Here is a 20,952-nt window from a genome sequence, read left to right as displayed (position 1 = left end):
GAGTTGGTTTGAACCAAAACCTGCAGCCACAGTGGGTCCCCAGGACCGAGTTTGGGAACCACTGGTTAGTGATTTGTTCGACTTGGAGGTCAAAACCCAACTATAGTAGTTCTCCTGAAATCTAAGCCTTTGTAGAAGAGACTGTTCTTGTCTCATACCTTCTGTCATCATTATTTTAGTGTTCTCAATGATTCATGGTTTTTGTTTTAAAATGTAAATCCTGTAACACAGTGGTTACATTTGTTACTGGTACCTCAGAGACCTCATCATTTATAGCTTAAATCTCACACAGTTGCCCATTTGCAGTTTGTATGTCTTTCCCAGTATTTTTTTTTTTTTTTTCTCCTCTCTGGTTTTCTCTCCCACATCCCAAACATATGGGGTCAGGTGAGAATTATTAATCCACTAACCCAGATAAGTGTGTGTCTGCCTTTATATTAAATGATGCTAAGATGCACTCTACTACAACTGTGAACTACATGGAGAGAGTCTGAGAATATTCTCAAATAAGCCACATTGTAGTGTTAGTGGTTACATCTGCTGCTGGGAGTCCTGGGGCCTCATGCATAACGCCGTGCGCAGAATTCGCACTATAACATGACGTAAGCACAAAAGCCAAAATGTGCTTACACACAGAAAAATCTAGATGCAGTACGCACAGATTCCTGCAACTTCCACGTTCTTCCACTCCATAAATCCCGGTCAGTGTGAAAAGTAACACTCGTGCCCGTGCCTTCTGTCCCGCCCCCAACTCCTCCCAGAATTACGCATCTTTGAATATGCAAATCAATATAAATAACCCTTAAGCTCAGCCTCCTGTGAAAAGACCATGACAAAAGCAAGAGGGAAAATGGAAGAATTTCAGTGAATACCAAGTGGAGGCAAAGAAAAAACGTACTGTTTGCTGTTTTAAACCGTGGTATAAACAATAAAATGAAGCTGATCGCCTGACATAGTCGCACAGTGCCCAAAATAAAAAAGAAAGTTGTTGCATATCAAAGTTGCCGTGAAAAGGCGAGTTGTAGCCCACCGTCTGAGTGTCATATGAAAGCTTATTAGGGTACAGAGAAAAAAAAGGCACACAGTAGGAAAAAGGCACGAAATGTCAACTTCAATCTCGAAATTTTCACTTTAATTACGTAGTTTATTTTGTCATTAAAGTAGAACATCATAAACTTCATCTTAAAATCGTTTAACCAGTTTCTCAAATCAGATCGTAACTAAAGTAGCACGTTAAATGCTTTGTTTTGTATTTGATCTTTCATGTGCTCTGTGTGTGAATCACTACGTGCTTTCTCTTTCTCCGGCAGGACACAGAATCCATTACTATTGTGATATTACAGCTCTCTGAATAATTAAAATACTGAGATGCATACGTGATATCTTTTTCATGATAGGAGTTAAAGCATGTTATTAAACATGGGAATGCGGTACGTGATTGTGCGCGACCTTCGATGAAATTATTGTAGCAGTCCTGTCTCTTTCAAAACGTACTAATCTCTAATTTCTTTCTCCACATACCCAATCGCCACACAATCAGCTCTGTAATAGACGTTAAGCCATCTGTAAGCTTACAACGACGATTCTTTAAACTTTTAAGGAACATTGAAATATCTTTGTAGTACAAGTTCAATTATTCTGTCCATCTATCCTTCCAGTGTCGCGTCAGCCCCAAAAAGAATACAGCACGAGATAGGATCAATCCGTGAACTAGCTAGCGCTGCGGAACCGTGCCTCCTCCATGTTTTAATTAACAATACAGATTATTTAAATGAAGTTAGTTTTATCTATATAATCAACATATTTTGCTGCATTTCATCTTAAATGATATCGTCATCATATGTAAATACGCGCTTTATAAAGTGGCGCAGGTTGCGAGATATTATAACTGTAGTGCAAGTTTACAGTGGGGTTATAGTACTTATAAGTACAAACAGTTCTACAAGGAGCACTTGATGGACTGATGGAATGTTTAAAGTTCTTGGGAAGAAACTGTTTCTGAACAGTGAGGTCCGTACAGGAAAGGCTTTGAAACGTTTTGCTGTGACCGAGGCAGGGTGGGCTTGATGCTGTATACTGATATTTCTCTTTCCGATCAGCTGCTGCTGTGATTTCCCCACTCAGATACAATGATATAAATACTCCTAGTGGGGCAGTGAGAGTAATATGGAAAAAGATGATCCGCTGTGGCAACCCTTAATGGGAGCAGCACGAAGAAGAAATAAAAAAAGGTGCAGTGAGAGTAACAACGGTAAAGCAGTTATGGTATTTGGAATACTGTGGCTATTCCCTGGACCATTGTATTGTTACAGGTTAATTACAATCAGATGCATTTTACTAAAACAATATTCGATTAATTTCAGTGTACTTATAAAGGCACGTCAGGAAAATTAAAGGATGACCACACAGTAACGGTAGCATTGCTTTGACGCTGGGTGCCCCCAGTCTGCAAAACCGAGCGGAGAACTTGCGTACGACAAGGCATGAGGTACCGTGGAAAAGTGCGTGGCTTTACGCCAAGTGTAGGTTTTATACATTGCGATTTGAACGTGGATACGTTCTTACGCATCATTTCTGTACATACGCACAGTTTATGCATTAGGCCCCTGGACTTGTCATGACGTGAAAATGTAGACCAGTAGTTGAAGGAAGGCCTTGTGTACTCGGGCAGAGCATAGAAACTTTTAGTGACGTAGATCTGAAAAGTATGCTTTGCTTTGGACTGGAATCTCCTCCACAGCACAAGGTGCTCTGGCTTATTCCGGTCTCCATAATGTGTCTAGTGTAGGTCTCCATAATGTTTACTGCAGTTCAGCATCAGGAGAGCTCTATCTAATCCTGGCAGTCTTTGGCTGGAGTGTGAGCAATCTCTGGGTGGGGCACATCCACTCCTACTGTGCCAATTCATTGTTCACATTTTGCATAACTTGGGATGTAAAAAGAATGCTGAAGTACTTGGAGAAAAGCCCCTGCAGGTGCTCAAACGGTTCAACTACACATGGTGACTCTGGGGTGGTTAGGCAGCATCATTAACTACGGTGCAACAATGCAGTCCTCTGTTAAAAGTGCAACAAATGGATGAATGTAGCAAGAATCACTTTAAGCAGAGATTATGCATCTGACATGTTATGTCATTTCCTCTTAGATGCCACATTCCAGGAGTTCTTTGAAACCAATGACCTTCCCATCCACCAGCATCTACGGGAGCCCATTTTTGTTGAGGTACGCCTGGTTGAACCTGTGGATCCAAGCCTGTCATTGGTTGTGAGGGACTGTTTTGCCTACCCCAGGACAAAGGAAAGCCTATGGATTCTGCTGTTTAATGGGTAAGGTCATGTTATATATTATACCATTTGCTTTATTGGCCCTCATTTCTATGTAAATTGCATTGTATATGTACTGAAGTGAATTCACAAAATGGGATGAACAGTTAAATTTTTTTTTTGCCAAGTCTGGATGGCACTGATGAGATTGATCTGTGATGTATTGATTTCAGTCTGCCAGCTGACTTAGTAGCCGCTTTAGAGACCTTGTGCTGCATGATGACTTTTCAATGCACAATGGACTTCAGTAGCGTTTTATGTAACGCCCTGCCAATGCACTTGAGAGTAATAACGTAAGCCTGCCTTGCTTTCGAATGTCGGAATATGCAAGTAAACTGATTGCATGTGTTCATCTACTGAGTTGGAGTGGGAATTTAACTTGCATGGTAAAGCATAAGGCTAATATTAGCGAGCTGGATGTTAGGTTGGTACACACCATGGAACTTTTGTCATGAAGCTATTTTGGATATCTTTGCAACAGTCTTAAAGGTTTACACATCTGTGCTACTTTTGCTTTTGTATCCTTACTGTAGAGTTGTTGGACAGCACTAAGGCTTTGAGAGATGGCTATGGTCTCTTGGTAAGACCATCCAGCCTCTTGGTTATTTCATTGTCCTTGAGTTTTCCTTGGGTATCATTTTTAGAACATTGGAAAAGCCTGGACAAGGACAGGTCATTCAGCTCTAGCTCACAAATGCTGAAAATAACATTAAATTCAGATTTGAAGGCCCCACCCAAAGTCCTTTCTAAATGCACTCTAACTTTTTACGTCGGTGGTTCCCTATCCAATGTTTGTTTTGCACAAACTCTGCGTGTGTCCTCATTTTAAGAGTTGGTTTTAAAGTAACAGCTGTAATCCCTTGCGGTGTGGTGTCCTGGTTAAGGCTTTGGACCTCAAACCTTGAGTTTGTGGATTCAAGTAACGTTACTGACACTATGACCATGAGTAAGTCGCATGACCTGACTGCGCTCCAACTGGAAAACTAAAAGAAATGGAACCAATTGTATCAAATGTAAGTCTCCTTGGATAAATGCTAACAGTCAAATAAGTAAATGTTAATGCTAAATTCCTTCCATGATTTTAAACACTTTATGGAAATGGATATTACAAGGCGACATGACTGAACTTATAAGGTTGAACACCTTCATTGCCAATCGCTCATACCTCTCAGTTCCTGAATCGGACTAGTTGCTCTCCTCTAGACTTCCTCTAACACTGCTTTGTTTTGTAATGTAGACCCCAAAACTGAACATGGTACTCGAGGTGAGGCCTCATTAGTGTGTGATTAATTTAGGCACATTGTCCTACCAGTCTCTTGCTTGCTTCTGTGCACTTCCTTGATGTAGACTGAAGTCTCCTAGCATTCTCGGTAGCTTTCATTGTGTACTTTCAAACTGTGTGTATTCAAATCTCTTTTCTACTAGCCATGTTAACCTGTCAGACGGATAATATGAAATTTTTTAAATTCTGTTTTGCCCTTTGTGTACCTTCAGTGCCTTTTGATTCCTTACAAATCTAAACCTCTTGAAAATAAGCAAGGCTTACATGAACATTTTAAGATGGAGCACATTCAAGGTGCCTTGCCCACCTCCTGACTGCTTTTTTACTTCCTGACTTTGAAGGTAATTGTGTGGCTCCTATGGCTTTATTCCATGTGCGTCTCACATTTGCACTTCTCTCTTTAGATTGCATCACCAAATCCAAACTGACAAATCAGATTGCTTGCAGGAACTGGGCACATGCAGACCTTTGTTGTATAGTAGATGTGTATTCATGAAGAAAATACTGGGGGTCTGGGATATGGTGTGATGTCCACAAAACCCAACAAGGAACAGCATGGCTCATTAGCACAACTAAATGACCTCCTCAAGGTGGGCCTGTCTGCCACATCTGCCCAAGTCTCTGTTCTGTTTTGGTTCCTATTTTTCCTGGTTTATTGGTATATAGATGAGCAGTGGCCCCAGCACTGATCACTAAACGACACCATTTCTACAATCGCCTAATTTGGAAAAGAATTCCTTAACACAACCCTATGGTTCTGTTGGTTTTTCAGCCTGCTTTGCACCCATGCATGCACCATGCTTTGAACTCTCAATTCATTTAATAACAAGCTTCTCGTGACTTAAATTATCTTGACTTTCAGAAAGCTTCTGAATACTGTTTCTATCTGCATCCCTAATACATACAGATTAGGCTCCATGACATTTCAGTTTGCCATTATGGATGTTGGGATGTGCTTGGTCTTCTGCCTCATCCAGGGTACTTGAACCATGCTGGGATTCTTTACAACCCAACTTGAAGCTGATCAGCTTCAGCAAATGGATGGATGGAATTGATTTAAATGGGTTCAATAATGAAAGTTGTTCATATCTTCCACGCATTACTGTTTTATCAAATGTTGATCTTGGAGACTACTAGTTGGTCATTTTTAAGAACAAGACTATGGATAAAGTCCAGATACGTCACTAAGGAATTTAGTCTTGCAGGTTAAATATATGCAACACTTTTTGGTTTAGTCTTGTATGCAGTGGCATAGTGCAGAATTTATGGACACTAACCCTGCAATAAGAGGTAGAGGTGCAAGTCTTAGGGTTTGTGTTCCCATGACTGCTCAGATAGACTCTGAAGATCCGAATCAATAACAATGTATCATGAATGTGCCTAGCTTGCATAAAATTGAAATTGTTAAATAGATGCAAACCAAAAAATGCAAGTTGCTTTAATCCAAATTATTTTGGCGCAGGACACATGAATTTGTAACTCAGGATGATGAGAGAGAACTAAAGCAAAAGATCACGGCTGTTTGAGCACATTTAACCCTGCAAGTGTTGTGTACGTAGAAACAAGTGGACAGGACAGGAGACCGGACTGGGTAGAGCAATGTGCACCGTTTGGATCGCGAGAGCAGTGTAAATACTTTCTGAAAAGTTTTGATTCTGTGACATTCTTACTTTTATACTTAAAATCTCACTCATTAACTTGTTTCCATTTACACCAGTTTGGATTCATCATGCACTATTTGGTTTAATAAAAATCATTTGGATGATAACCTAGGGTGGGGAATTCTGACATTGCAGACTAGTGATAAAAAGAAATAAGGTCTGAGACTGGCAAGGATTGGTTTCTAATTAAGCAATTGGGTTGGAAAGAGACCCTGCAGCCTTCCAGGACTGGCATTGCCCATCCCAGATAGTCCGCATACAGATGGTTTCTGGTGGCTAAATTCAGCCCACATTTTTTTTTTTTTTTTTTGTGATTTGTTAATAAAATTTAACATACCAAGTATGCCTTTTGAAAGGAATAGATAAGTGGATATTGATTACTGGAGACCAGTTTCTGCAATTTGATTCTCTTAAGTTGGGGGTACAAATTTGGTTTGTGTGGTTGGTGCTTTTTGTGTGTGGATTGTTTAGTGGTTTACCAAAGTTTTGTAATCCCTGGTTAAGACAAGGGTCCCATCTCAACCCTGGATGGGAGGTCCATTGGTCACAGGGCGCACACACACACACCAGCTTGCTATAGATTTACCAGTTAACCTGTCTCTAGAATATGTGCGGTGAATGGGAGTACTTGTGGGGTGGGGGACACTTTAGACATGAACATTTGAACTCGGATCGGATCTTTGGAGCCATGAGGGAGCAGTCTAACTTCTGTGCTACTGTCCTATCCATTCATCAGTTTATGCTCACTCATTCCTGTTCTCGAGACTATCCAGACAATAACCAATCTGGGACTGACAAGTTATCATTGACTTCAAAATGGAGAGAGTGAGCCAGCTAGAAAGTTGTGTGTGTGAGTGTATATTGAAAAGGCTCTAGACGATCAAGGCAAATAGACAGTGTCTATAAAGTATTAAATCCCTTGGGAGTTTCAACATTTTGTTGTGCAACACTGAACCACAGTAGATTTAATTTGGCTTTTTGGAAATTGTCCACTCAAATATCAACATAAACAGATCTCTGTAAAGTCGTCCAAGTAGTTGGAACAATGCAATCAATTGTCAAGTTTTCACACCAAACTCATCAGTGGTGTAGTCCATTGGTTTCAGAAGTCTCATAAGTAGTTAAATGGAGATCCCATGTCTGGGGTTTCAGTTGATTAGTCTAGTGTTGCCAGATTCGAAATATGGGACACTCTCTTAAAATCATATGTGTGTATGTAGCAAGGATTTTAATGGGTTATGAGTAAAACAAAAATAAAATTTGAAAATTTAATACAAGCTGAAAACAATTCTGTAAAAGTGAAATCATTTGAAAATTATTTAATACAGACAATTGAGAAATACTCATCTAAAGGATTATTAGGATCACCTGTTCAATTTCTCATTAATGCAATTATCTAATCAACCAATCACATGGCAGTTGCTTCAATGCATTCAGGGGTGTGGTCCTGGTCAAGACAATCTCCTGAACTCCAAACTGAATGTCAGAATGGGAAAGAAAGGTGATTTAAGCAATTTTGAGCGTGGCATGGTTGTTGGTGCCAGACGGGCCGGTCTGAGTATTTCACAATCTGCTCAGTTACTGGGATTTTCACGCACAACCATTTCTAGGGTTTACAAAGAATGGTGTGAAAAGGGAAAAACATCCAGTATGCGGCAGTCCTGTGGGCGAAAATGCCTTGTTGATGCTAGAGGTCAGAGGAGAATGGGCTGACTGATTCAAGCTGATAGAAGAGCAACTTTGACTGAAATAACCACTCGTTACAACCGAGGTATGCAGCAAAGCATTTGTGAAGCCACAACACGCACAACCTTGAGGCGGATGGGCTACAACAGCAGAAGACCCCACCGGGTACCACTCATCTCCACTACAAATAGGAAAAAGAGGCTACAATTTGCACAAGCTCACCAAAATTGGACAGTTGAAGACTGGAAAAATGTTGCCTGTTCTGATGAGTCTCGATTTCTGTTGAGACATTCAAATGGTAGTCAGAATTTGGCGTAAACAGAATGAGAACATGGATCCATCATGCCTTGTTACCACTGTGCAGGCTGGTGGTGGTGGTGTAATGGTGTGGGGGATGTTTTCTTGGCACACTTTAGGCCCCTTAGTGCCAATTGGGCATCGTTTAAATGTCACGGGCTACCTGAGCATTGTTTCTGACCATGTCCATCCCTTCATGACCACCATGTACCCATCCTCTGATGGCTACTTCCAGCAGGATAATGCACCATGTCACAAAGCTTGAATCATTTCAAATTGGTTTCTTGAACATGACAATGAGTTCACTGTACTAAAATGGCCCCCACAGTCACCAGATCTCAACCCAATGGAGCATCTTTGGGATGTGGTGGAACGGGAGCTTCGTGCCCTGGATGTGCATCCCACAAATCTCCAACTGCAAGACGCTATCCTATCAATATGGGCCAACATTTCTAAAGAATGCTTTCAGCACCTTGTTGAATCAATGCCACGTAGAATTAAGGCAGTTCTGAAGGCGAAAGGGAGTCAACCACCGTATTAGTATGGTGTTCTAATAATCCTTTAGGTGAGTGTATTACTAGCAGACCACATGCACTTTGCTGCAGAAACTGTAGTTGGAATAATTATGTATCTACATGCGACTTATAGAGCTTCTTTATATACAACCATTTTTGGGTTGTCCTCCTGGAGCCAAAATATATACATTTTTCTCTCTGACTAATTCGTGAACATGTTACATAAAAAATAGAAACGGGGGGAAAAATGGCAAACACTAAGTAGAAACACTAAATGAAAAAATACTATTCAGGAAGTACTGCATCTAATAAACAGTAAATCAGTAAAGGAGAGAGGACTAAACACTAAGGAAAAAACGGCAGGACCGCGTCAGCTGTGGAGCTCAGCTCTGAGCGAAATTAAGTGAATGAAATGAGGTGAATGGGAGGGGAGATGATCACATGACTCCCCCACCTGCCTTAACTCTCCATCCCTCCACAAACACACAAACGCAGTCTCTCGGATCCCAAAAAAAAGTGGGCCGTGTCAAGTAGTAACACCTTTTGTTGACAGTCACCGTATGTTGCAATGCTGATCCAGAACTGCACAGCAAGCGTGGCTAGAGAGCAAAACAGTGAGTGTCGCTGCCCTCCGCCAACCAGAGCAACTGAACAAGCTGCAAACAGGCTGCAAACACTTGTGTCCTCGTTTACATTTGGTTATTTTCATCAAGAGAATCTGAAACAAAGTATAATTACTTATAAAGTTACAACTAAGTACCGTAAGAAGGTAGTACCAATATATTTGTATTACGAAATTTGAAAATGAACTAAATATGAGACATTTGCATGTCCCTGAAAGGTCAGTACTGGACAGGGCAAAATGATCAAATATGGGACATGTCCCGTATATAAGGGACGACTGGCAACCCTAGAACAGTATAAATGCAGCTTATCTGAAAGGTCCTAACTTATAAAATGAAGACAAAAGAATACTCCAAGCATGTCTGGGGGGAAAAGCCAAAGTCAGATGGACACAAATATCCAAGTTGGAGTCCAGTTAAATCTTTCATTAAGAATCTGAAAGAGTATGGAACAGCTGCCAAGAGCAGGGCCTCCAAAAAAAACTAAGCAATCGGGCAAGAGGTCACCTCTGTGACCACTGTCACCTAAAAGTGACACGCTACAGCAGATTTTTAGACTGTGCAAAGAACAAGGGTGGGGGCTTTACCACCTGCAGATTTATGGGGAGCAATAGACTGGAAATTATTTAAACCAAAAATGCCATCATGGCTAGCATTTACTAGAAGGCACAATAGAAATTATGAATTCAGCAGGGTAAGGTTGGCATAAGCCCAACACTGCACACCATACCCACCATGGGTACCGTGGTGATGGTAGTGTCCTGTTCAAAGGATTCCCCTCTCTCTCATTTTACCTTCAAAAGCCTTCCACAGTGCGTGAAAATCCTGGGGAGGGAATCTGATGCATTATGGAAGAAGCCCGCACCTTGCAAAGCTGGGAGAGACCTGTGCACACAGACTTGCACCCTTGGCAGCAAAGCTGGCCGCCTCTACTATATGCTGACTTGAAGGGGGTGAACACTTGCACAATCATTTTGTACTTGAGGTTATAGATTTAGGTCAGATTTCAGAGACCTGCTTTCACTTTGACTGATCAGTGTCAAAAGAATTCAATGAAATCTGTGATTCAATGTTGTAGGGCAATGTGAAAAATATTCAAATGGGTGAATAATTTATGATTTTTAACGTCCGAGGGAATTTTAATATGGGTCAATCCCAAATTCCCACAATAGTTTTTTGTTTATAAAAAACACTTGGTATTTGTTTAGGCTGGTGTTGAGCTATGACAAAAGTAACTTTAGCCAAAGCAAAGATTAAAACAGATTGCCTTCATTTCTTTAAAAAAAAGAATCTTAATGTCTGTTTTAATATTCCCCCCAGGATAAAGGGATCACAAGCTTTATTCTTGCAGTGAACTAGTTATGTAAAATCTTTTATTTACTTGACTAAATGTGTGGGGTTTGTGCATCTGTTTTCAGTTAGATGGATTTGCTGCCCCTCAAGTTGATTTCTTGCCTTGCTGCTAGAATTGGCTCTTGCTTCCGACAACAGAAAAATTTGTGGCACTCAATTTTCAGAGTTACCACCTGAGACAGTTCTCCTTTCCACATTGTGTTAAAATGTAAAAGATCTTTCATAATAGACTGTAAATTCATTTTTTTTTCCCCCTACGTAACGTGCACAAAAATTAGCCTTAATCATTTAGTTGAAAGAAACCTCATTGTGTTAATTGTACGGCATGTTGAGTTGTGTGCCAATATTCATGGAATTGAGTCTTGTCAGTTTAAGCAAGTGGAGAATAAATGACATGATTGTGAGCAGGATTAGTGCAGTGGGTCCAGGCTGTTTAGAATGAACTCTTCAAGAACAGTTCAAGAACTGTTAGAAAAGTAAATGTCTCCCATTGTCTTCACACAAAGAACCATAGGTGCATTGAATAAATTGCCAAGTAAGAGTATGAGAATGTGGGACTTTAGGGACCTTCTATCAACTTGATGACGTTTTGCAGAATCTAAATCGGTGATTCTTAACTTTTTTTTTTTTGGGAGTCACGGACCCCTTTAAGAACCTAATGAAAGCAATGGACCCCCTTCCCCAGAAATGTTCACATAAACACAACTTTGCAGGAAATGAATATAATGTACTTTATCAAGATTTGATTGTCTTAACATGTATGACATACACAAAATGGTAAACTTTTAAATAATTTAAAAAAAACCTTCCTTTTTTTTTTTGTGCAAAATGGCCACTCATTTTAATTCTGAAATATTAGGCCTTGCCTGATTTGCTCGCCAAGCCCAGCAACCTGTGCTATGCGCCAGCCACTTTGTGTCTCTGCCGCTCGCGTATGTGGATTTCACTTTCACCAAACAACAAATCTTAATTCTCGCAGATACGCCTCTTCATTGGGATGAAACACTACTTTTTCCCTGATGGCAACACGAATTAGACGATCCACAAGTCTCCGACTTAAAGTTTAGACAGGAATAATATATTCAGCCTCTCTTCGCTGTTCTGTATTTTCAAAGTAATTTCCATTTGTTTGTGCTAATGCGATCTTTACTGTATAATGAGGACGTGAGACTCGGAGTCGCAACTTTAGAAATACGTTTATTCAACAAGAAGCAGGAAGTTCCCTACCCTCCAACATCCTGGGCATACTGTAAAGCATCATGGGAATAGTAGTCCTATTACTACACTTCCTCCTTTTAAGCTTTAGTCGTCTTCACAACAGTTGTCGTTTCACAACACATAATGAACACTTTTTTTTTTTTTTTGCTTTCTTTCACACAGCAAAACCTATGCAACCACTTAGATTTAGAACACTTGTGCGATGTTATTTTCTCTGATAGTTCACAAATCCATTCTGTCAGGCGCTTTCACCATTCGACCAGACCTCGTAATAGTTCCTGTGGGTCAAAGATGGCTTCTATTTCACCTGAAAGTACCCCTATCTGTTTCTACCACATATGATCTGGGAGTACTGGCAGACCTGACAACTGCACCACTAGTTCCTTCTGTAGTGATCCAAACCTTCTGTCCAGGTGTGAGTTGTGACAGAGGTCTGGACCTGTGTCTCCTGTTGTAATATTTTTGCCTGCTGACGCCGTCCCTCTTCATCTTTCGAAAAGCAAGCAGGTCCGGCCACTGAAGATCCATTTTAGCTGTTGGTTGGGGTAGGGACGTACGCAGGTTTCTCCCCATTAGCAGTTGGGCTGGCGAGAACCCATATTCCAGTGGAGTGGCTCTGTATGCCAGTAGTGCTCTGCTATGATCAGGACCATGTGTGAACTGATACTCCATTGCAAACATTTTGAATAGGTCTGAGGAAAACTGTGGCCCGTTATCAGAAACCACAGTCTCTGCGGTTCCATGTCTTGCAAAGATCTCCTTGATAGCTTTAACGGTGACTTCAGCCAAAGTGCACTTAAGCTCAACTACCTCAATATATCTTGAGAAAAGTCTATTAAGAGAAGGTATTGTCTCTTGGACCATTCAAAAAGATCCATACCGACCTTTTGCCATGTGCGGTCTGGGACCTGAGTTGGTATCTGTGGTTCGTGAGACTGTACCCTGTGTTTTTGGTCACATGGTGGATAGCTGCGAGATATGTCAATCTCTGTGGAGATGCCTGGCCACCGCACAAGACACTCGAGCTCTGGCTCTGCACTTGGAAATCCCCTGATGGCCTTCATGCAGACGCTCTAGAATGTTTGCTCTGAGGATATGTGGTATTACCAATCTCTGTCCTTTCATCAGAAGATTGTTTGCAAGATGAAAGTCCATTCTATGCTGCCAAAAGGGCTTAATGTCTGGGTCAAGCTGGCATTTCTCTGGCCATCCAGTGGTACAGTGCTCAATCACTTTTCTACACACATAATCTTCTTTTGTGCCTTTACAGTCTCCAGCTTCCTGTCTGAGGCTAGGAGACTGATCACCAGACTGTCAACAAAAACTTCCACCTCTTTTTCAAACTGCAGCTCACCTGCAGAGGGCGGACCAGGTAGCGGTGCTCTAGACAGGGCATCAGCTGTGACGAGGTTCTTTCCTGGCACATGAATGATGTTAAAGGTAAAGCATAGCAGTCTTAAACGAAACCTCAAGACCCTCGGAGGAAGATCGTCCAAGCCCCTAGTGCTGAGCAGAGGGACCAGAGGTTTATGGTCTGTCATTTAAAGTGAAATGTAGACCCATTAAGTATGATGACAGTCTTTGACATGCCCATGTGACAGCTAATGCTTCCTTTTCAATTTGGGCGTAGCGCCTCTCGGTGTCTGTTAGTCCTCTTGAAATGTATGTAATGGGTCGCCATGAACAGTCTTGCTGCTTTTGTGCAAGAACGGCTCCAATCCCATATGACGATGCGTCCGCTGCCACTCTTGTGTCTGCCATGTTAGAGTACTGAGCAAGTACTTCTGGAGAGCTTAGTAACCCTTTCAGTCCTTGAAAAGCTGTTTCTTGGGGCTCTGCCCAACTCCATTCATTTCTCTCCTTTTTGCAGATCCTTTAATGGCATAGTTATTGTGGCGAGCTGTGGCACAAACTTTGCAAGGTAGTTGGCCATGCCCATGAGACGTCGCACATCTGCCACACATGTGGGTTGCGGCAGCTGTTGTATCGCCTTGACTTTGTTTGGGTCGGGCTCAATGCCGTTTTATGGAAACCTTGTGACTCCCAAACATAATTTCAGTCTTGGCAAACTCTCCCATTTTTCATTTAAAGTGGGTCCTTCTTTTTGAAACTTTTGGAGCACACGGTGAAATCTTTGGTCATGTTCTTGTTTGTCCCTGCCATAGATAGACAAGCACATCATCGGCATGGCAGATGACTACCTCGAGCATTTGAGACATCCTCCTCTGAAAATGCTCTGGTGCCGATGATATTCCAAATGGGAGGCAGTTGAAATATCATCTCCCAAAAGGAGTGATGAAAGTTGAGGGGCCTTGACTGTGGAGTAAGAGGGATTTGCCAAAATCCAGATTGAGTGTCCAGTTTTGTAAACACCCTAGCATCTTTCAACATCGCTAGTGTTTGGTCTACTGCTGGAAGGATATGACGTTCTCTTTTTGCTACTGTGTTTAAAGGTGCGAGATCTACACACATCCTAGGTGGCTTCCCCCCCTAGTTTGGTGGCAGGTAGTTTAGTGCCTGGACACCATGCTGTTGGCTCAGTAACCTTAGAAATAACTCCCATTCCTTCCATTCTGTGTAGCACTGCATCTCTGAGGGGGACCCTGCTGGGGGCAGACAGAGCCACCGGTGTAGCTCCCTGTTCTAGCTGAATGTGGTAAGACTCTTGTAGCTTGCCTAAACCCTGAAAAACATCTGGATAAGCAGCTCTGAAATCTACATCAGACTTCATAACTGTGTGTACTCTGTACACCAAACCCAAAGCTTCACATGCTGGTCTGCTTAATAGTGGCTGAGCTAGCCCTGAAACCAGGTAAATATCCTGATGTACTGCGGCCTTTTGCTATTATTTGTGCTTTATAGCAGACCTTCATGTTAAGTGGGTATCCACCAGGCCCTAAAAGAGTCTTTTGGGGTTTCTGCAGTGCTCCATCTCGTTCTGGTATGTACCACTTCTCAGGAATGGACGTAACGTCTGCCCCAGTGTCTAACTTAAACTCAACATTTTCCCCATTCATTAGGACTTTTTCTACCCGTGGTTTGGATCTCTCAGTCCCTACTTCTCCCAAAAACACAATCTTCGCTGTTATCTTGACATTCTACAACCTCACGTAAGCTTGCAACTTCCTTATTGCGACAAACTACGGCAAAATGTCCCTTTTTATGATACTTACTATATTCAACGTCTCTAGCGGGACAGTCTTTCCATGAGTGTGTATTTTTACGCCCACAGTGGCCACACTCTTTAACATTTGGCTTGTCTGGTCCTTGCCTTTTCTTTGTCTGTTGCCACGTTTGTGGCTTTGCTTTCTTCATGTTTGTCCGTATGGCGTCCATGTTGGAAGTTTTTTCCTCTTGTACACTGCTGAGCAATATTGTTTGTTGTTTCCTCACAGTTTTGCTCTGTCTGACCTTAAGTATGGCTTTAGAAAGTGTTAAATCTGAGTCCAGTTGTAGCTGTTCTGACAACTTTTTGTCTTTAATGCCAACCACAATTCTATCTTTTTTATAAGTTCCTCCTTAAGCACTCCAAAACCACAGTTCTCTGACAACTTATGTACAGCTGTGATGAAGGACTCTGCACTCTCCCCTTGTTGCCGTCTTGAGTTAAACTGTGCTCTTTCAAAAATTGTGTTTTCCCACATAATGCTGATTTAACAGTCATATTTCTTTTTATCTGCATCAGACAGAGGTAAAACCGCCAAAACATCATCAGCTGCGTCTCCCATGGCATATAAGAGCAAATTCACCTGATATTCCTCCGTTTTTTCATTAAGAGCTGTTGCAATTCTGAACCTTTCGAATCGTCTGATCCACTTCGGCCAGTCTGTGGGACAGGAAAAGTCGAACGGGTCTGGGGGGAGTTATTTGCACAGTTGTCACCATCCTGGTTGGTAAATCCCTGTTCCCCTCGCGTTCAGGATCCAAACTTTCAAATGTGTCGTCCTGCTGCACGTCTCCCTCCGCCTGCATGTGCCTCGCAGCGACTCTCCTCACACCAGCTGACTCTTCCTGATACAGCCGTGCACACAGCCTCTCATCTGTCCTGCGACGGTAATAACATCTTCCGAACTTTTAAAACAGACTGGAGACTTACAGTTCGTAGCTTCTGACACCATGTATAATGACGCGGGACTCAGAGTCGCAACCTTAGAAATACGTTTATTCAACAAGAAGCAGGAAGTTCCCTACCCTCCAACATCCTGGGCATACCGTAAAGCATTATGGGAATAGTAGTCCTATTACTGCATTTACTACTTAATTTTTTTTTGAGACTTTGAATTTTAGTACTTTAATCTCTGACATGCTCTGCATGTGTATTGCATCATGGTTTTTGAATACTTTATGACGTTTGTCATCTACTTTGTCTTTTTATTACTGGCTCCGGGTGTTGTTAAACCTATTGACACAATGTCATCTTGCAGGAGTTGAAAGTATCTCTTTGTAAAAGTCACGTCTCATCACAGGCTAAGAAGCCTCGTCTCTTCCCATGATTTTTTTATAATAGACAATCCTCTTGTGCAAATTAAAACAGATCTACTACATTTTCTACTACCATTACTACTACATCTATTCAAAGTCAACAGTACCGGGCTGTATAGTGAATATAAATGTTATTTTTTATCTGACCCTCCCGGATCCCCTGAAACCCATCCATGGATCCCTAGGATGGGCAGACCTCGGGTTAAGAACCCCTGATCTAGATGAATGGTTAGTGAACTTGTTAGGCTGAATTGCCTGCTCTCGTCAGAATTCAAGTTTTCATTGTTCCCGTTACATTACAACCCACACATGCCAGTTACTTTTGGTTTAATGAGTGGTCAGTGCTGCATCACTGATCTAGTAATTCAAGTAACTTGTAGAGGAATAGTGGAGACCACTTGGCGTTCATGTGACATTTCCCATCAGTTATAGAGTGGGCCTTTACTGGTTTGAGTGGCCTGTTCTTGCCTGAATAATCAAAAATTATAATTGGAACTCAGTGATGGATGGTCAGACTTTAAACAGAAGTGCAACAAGACTCTGGCGGACAAACAACAAATCTTATCTACAAATTCACAAATGTGAAATTTCCACTTGTCATCTCAGCTGTGGAAGTTCCTGACCTCAATGAGTAACGTACCACGAAAACAGACATTGTAGAAGCTGCTTCTGGAATTAAAATTTGTTTCAGACAAAGTAAGGATGAAGAGGTTGGGCTTTAGCATTCATTATTAAATATTTTAGCTGATGTAACCTCACGTAATAGGTAAATGCTAGTTTCATGCGTTTTTTTTTTTTGTTTTTTTTTGGGAAATGCTGGCTTAAGATCTTGGCATCAGAGAATGAAATCCGTATGCCTAGCATGCTGCAAAAAAATTTCCATTCCAATGTATCTCTAGAAGGCCTTTAAGGTATACAACACTATTACCATTTTGGTTCTGTTTTGGAACTCTGCCACTGCACCCCCACAAGAGGTCCTCTGCCCATTTTAAAATGTACAAATTGGCAAACATGAGTCATGCTAATATGTAGACTGACAGGCAGTATGTTAAAATGGACTATCTGAATTCTAACCTTAATTTATATCAGAATGCAAACTAGGCTGCCAGGAATAATGAAGACTTCGGGTGCTTCAGTGGCATCTGTGTGGGCGAGTTAGAATGGCACATGATACTGCAGAAAACTTCAAAAGCTGTTGTGTTTTTTTTTGTTTTTTTTTTTATAATTCCATAGGTGAGCTGTTCTGCTCAGGATTGAAGTGCGTCTTGACTGAATTGGTTGACACAAATCAAACACTAATCAAAATATGAATTTTAATGCAGAATCGCAGAAGGGGTTTGTCTTCCTATCTTGAAATCTGTGTCTAAAATCAGTTGGCTATGGGATTATAGCCTTGCTGCATCACATCCACAGACTACAGGCAGGTAAAATTGGAGTTTGGATATTCTTCCAGTGTTACCCAACCCAAAAACATCTTAAACTGCTCTGGCAAGATTAATGGGCAACAACACACTGACCCACTGTGAGCAGGGGTGAACTGGCACTTGTGCTTTGTGCCTGTTGCCTCCTGAAGACTGAGCTGAATAAAAGTGTATATAATAGTTCATCTTAAACGGGGTTGTTAAATGATGACAAATGTACTTCCATATTCAAAAGTTAAATAACCGGTAATATTTGCTTTCCTTGTCCCCTCCTCTGCAAATTGCTGACCAGTGCCTACTGCTGCCTTAATGCATCTTCTGGCTCGGCACATTACAAATGGTTTTTAATCTCTTAATTGTATAGCATATTGTAGGGTTAGTATTGTCACACATGCCGAGTATAGTGAAGTTCTTGCTTGTATGTCCAACACACTGCCACTCTCCAACACTGTTAATGTATTCATTTTTTAAATGCCTTTAATGGAATAGGGCACAGCCATCAGCAGTGTCTGTCTGCAGAGAGTGTCAACCTCGTCGAGAGGTTTACTTCATTCATGTCTCTGGTGATCCTTCCTGTGAAGTTAATAGATGGATTGGGAGAGGATGTGGGGTCTTGAGGTCACTGGAAAGGGGTGTGTGGTTATCCCTTTGCTAAAGGACAAAGGTTCAAGTCTTGAGTCCTGGTGCTTCCTGTTTTGCTTTATAGTTGAGAGATGGACTCCTTCAGTACTGTGTCTCTTCAGAAAATCCTTGGGTACCGCCGGTTTGACTTTGTGTTCCTCATGGAGTCCCGAATGAGGTACATTACCTGCATTGTGAGGGAGCGTCAGTTACAGTATTACAGCCATGTGGTAAGATTCCCAGAGGTTGATCTGACTTGGATGATGCTCATTTTTGAGGACTCGGGTGGCAGGTACAGGCCAAGGGGACACCAATGTGGCAGATGGGTATTTCCAGGAGGTGGGGCTAGACCATGTATCTGCCTGAGGGATGGGGGAATTGCCAACTGGGAACTCATGTTTCTTTTTGATATGGGTGTAGTAACATGCTGTGTCAGTGCATACTCCCCAACCTAATCTAACCTAGCTGTATTTTTAAATACATGAGCTTGGTTTATGACGAAACTGTTAAGTGCACACAACCAAGAAATGAGGAGTTTAAGGTGAGAGTCCAATGAAACCAATAAATTGCAAGCTATGAGGATTAATGGAAGCAAGAATTGGAACCAAGGATCAACAAATATCTGAATTTGCCCAGGATAAATTTACCTGTGATTTATGGGCACAGTTGCTTTGTGCTTTCTAAAGCAAAGTTTAGGCCAAAATGCATGGACCCCGGCTTAAGCGTAGTTTCATTTTCTATGATCTTTATGTCCATTGTTTTCATCAGGGTTGCCTTTAAAGGCACATTTTGCTAATTTTTAGCTTTTGTGGTAATTTTAAAATTTTGTAATGAAAAGCTGTGTCAAACTCCTTTTTGTATCATTTTTGAATCTGTGGTTTTCATGGTGTCCTCTACGCTTTTGAGTTATTAAAGGGTTAAGGGTGGTTTTGAGTCGGGGTTTTCCATTAGTGTGTCTTGTGGTCTGAGAAAAGCCCATCTGGGATGTTGAACCTCAAACAATCCTAGGGCTAAAGTGATGAGGCAAGTCCTGTGGAGCCTGCAGATAGGGAAGTAAAAGGCTTGATTTCACAGGCTTAGGTCTCCTCATAACGGCATGGAATATTGAAAGTATAAATTGTAAATATGGCTTGGTTTTAAGTTTTGGGGAACATTGAAAGTGTTAACGCCTCATTTAATTCGCTTAATCTGCTGTAGGCAATTCTGGTCATCAATTGTGTAGTGTCAAACATGTAGGCAAGTTTTGGGTGTGGCAAAATCTCGACAGATGTGGAAGTCTACCTTTTGGCGTAGCCTATTAAGATTTTTTTTAATGACCAAGGGGTAAGCCTCCTGAATAACACATACATATCATTGCCATTTTAATAAAATAGCAATGATATGTATGTGTTATTCAGCATGTTCACCCCGTGACATTAAAAAGTCTTAACAGGCTACGCCAATAGTATGTATATATATATATATATATATATATATATATATATATATATATATATATATCTATATAGATATAGATATAGATATAGATATAGATATAGATATACATACAGATATACATATAGATATAGATAGATATAGATAGATATATAGATATATATAGATAGATATATAGATATATATAGATAGATATATAGATATATATATATATATATATATATATAGATAGATATAGATATATAGAGAGAGAGAGATTTAGTATGAAGCATGTATGTCTTTGTGGTATTGAAAAACTGAGGTGTGTCTGTCAGGTGAAAAACCCACATTATCTTGAACGTGCAACACTATTGGTATTTGAATCCAGCCTTCCTGAGCTGTTAGGGGGCTACCTTGTGTTTTAAGGTCTCATTATGACAGTTTAAAGTGTTTGTTCATCCAGGTTTCAATGAGTGCCATCCCAAGCTCTTTACACAAAGACCAGAGTAATGGCTGAATTATTGGGTTCTAGGTTCTAGAATGTTACACTATGTACGTGGACTATATAGAAAAGTGATTTGGTGAAGAAGTCAAAACTATGAAAGTGTAGTCTCTTAGTCTACTAATGTGGATTTTGCCATTTATTTCATCTAGGTGTCCAAACCTCTTGGACGAAGACCATCACAGCACAATCTTGGATGGTGATCTGACTGGCCTCCCCTCCCATTACCGAAGATTTGACGTGAAAACATTTGCCTTTGTGGACCAGGAAACTGGTGAGCCCCTGGAAGAGGAGGTAATTTTCCTTTTTTAAAGTCTGTGTGTAGCACTGTAAATTAATGCTTTGTTGCAGCTGAAGTCTATCTTTGAATATATTGATTGATCAATGATTTGTTGCATTAAAAGCCTACAAGGATATGGATAGCAATTTGAAGTGAAGCTGAGGCACCCTTCCATTGTTGGGAGAGTTGGCTGCGTAGCTGAGGTAGAGCATTAGATACCCTCACTATAGTGAGACTGTGGGCACTGGTGCTTGCCGTGTTTCATATAGTAAAAC

The 20,952-nt window shown here is 41.1% G+C and overlaps 1 protein-coding gene across 1 annotated transcript in view; it reads left to right on the top strand.

The window, feature by feature from the left end:
- Positions 1–20,952, top strand: part of LOC120537050 (zona pellucida sperm-binding protein 4-like) — a 75,806-nt gene that overhangs the window by 41,114 nt on the left and 13,740 nt on the right. The window contains exons 8-9 of the mRNA XM_039765660.1: positions 3,146–3,326; positions 20,550–20,691. Coding sequence (XP_039621594.1) covers positions 3,146–3,326; positions 20,550–20,691 — 323 coding nt within the window. The remainder of the gene's footprint in view (positions 1–3,145; positions 3,327–20,549; positions 20,692–20,952) is intronic.

This window comes from Polypterus senegalus, chromosome 10 (assembly GCF_016835505.1).
Source record: "Polypterus senegalus isolate Bchr_013 chromosome 10, ASM1683550v1, whole genome shotgun sequence".
NCBI lineage: Eukaryota > Metazoa > Chordata > Cladistia > Polypteriformes > Polypteridae > Polypterus > Polypterus senegalus.
Note: the sequence above shows the minus strand (reverse complement) of the source record. Positions and strands in the feature narration are given on the sequence as shown.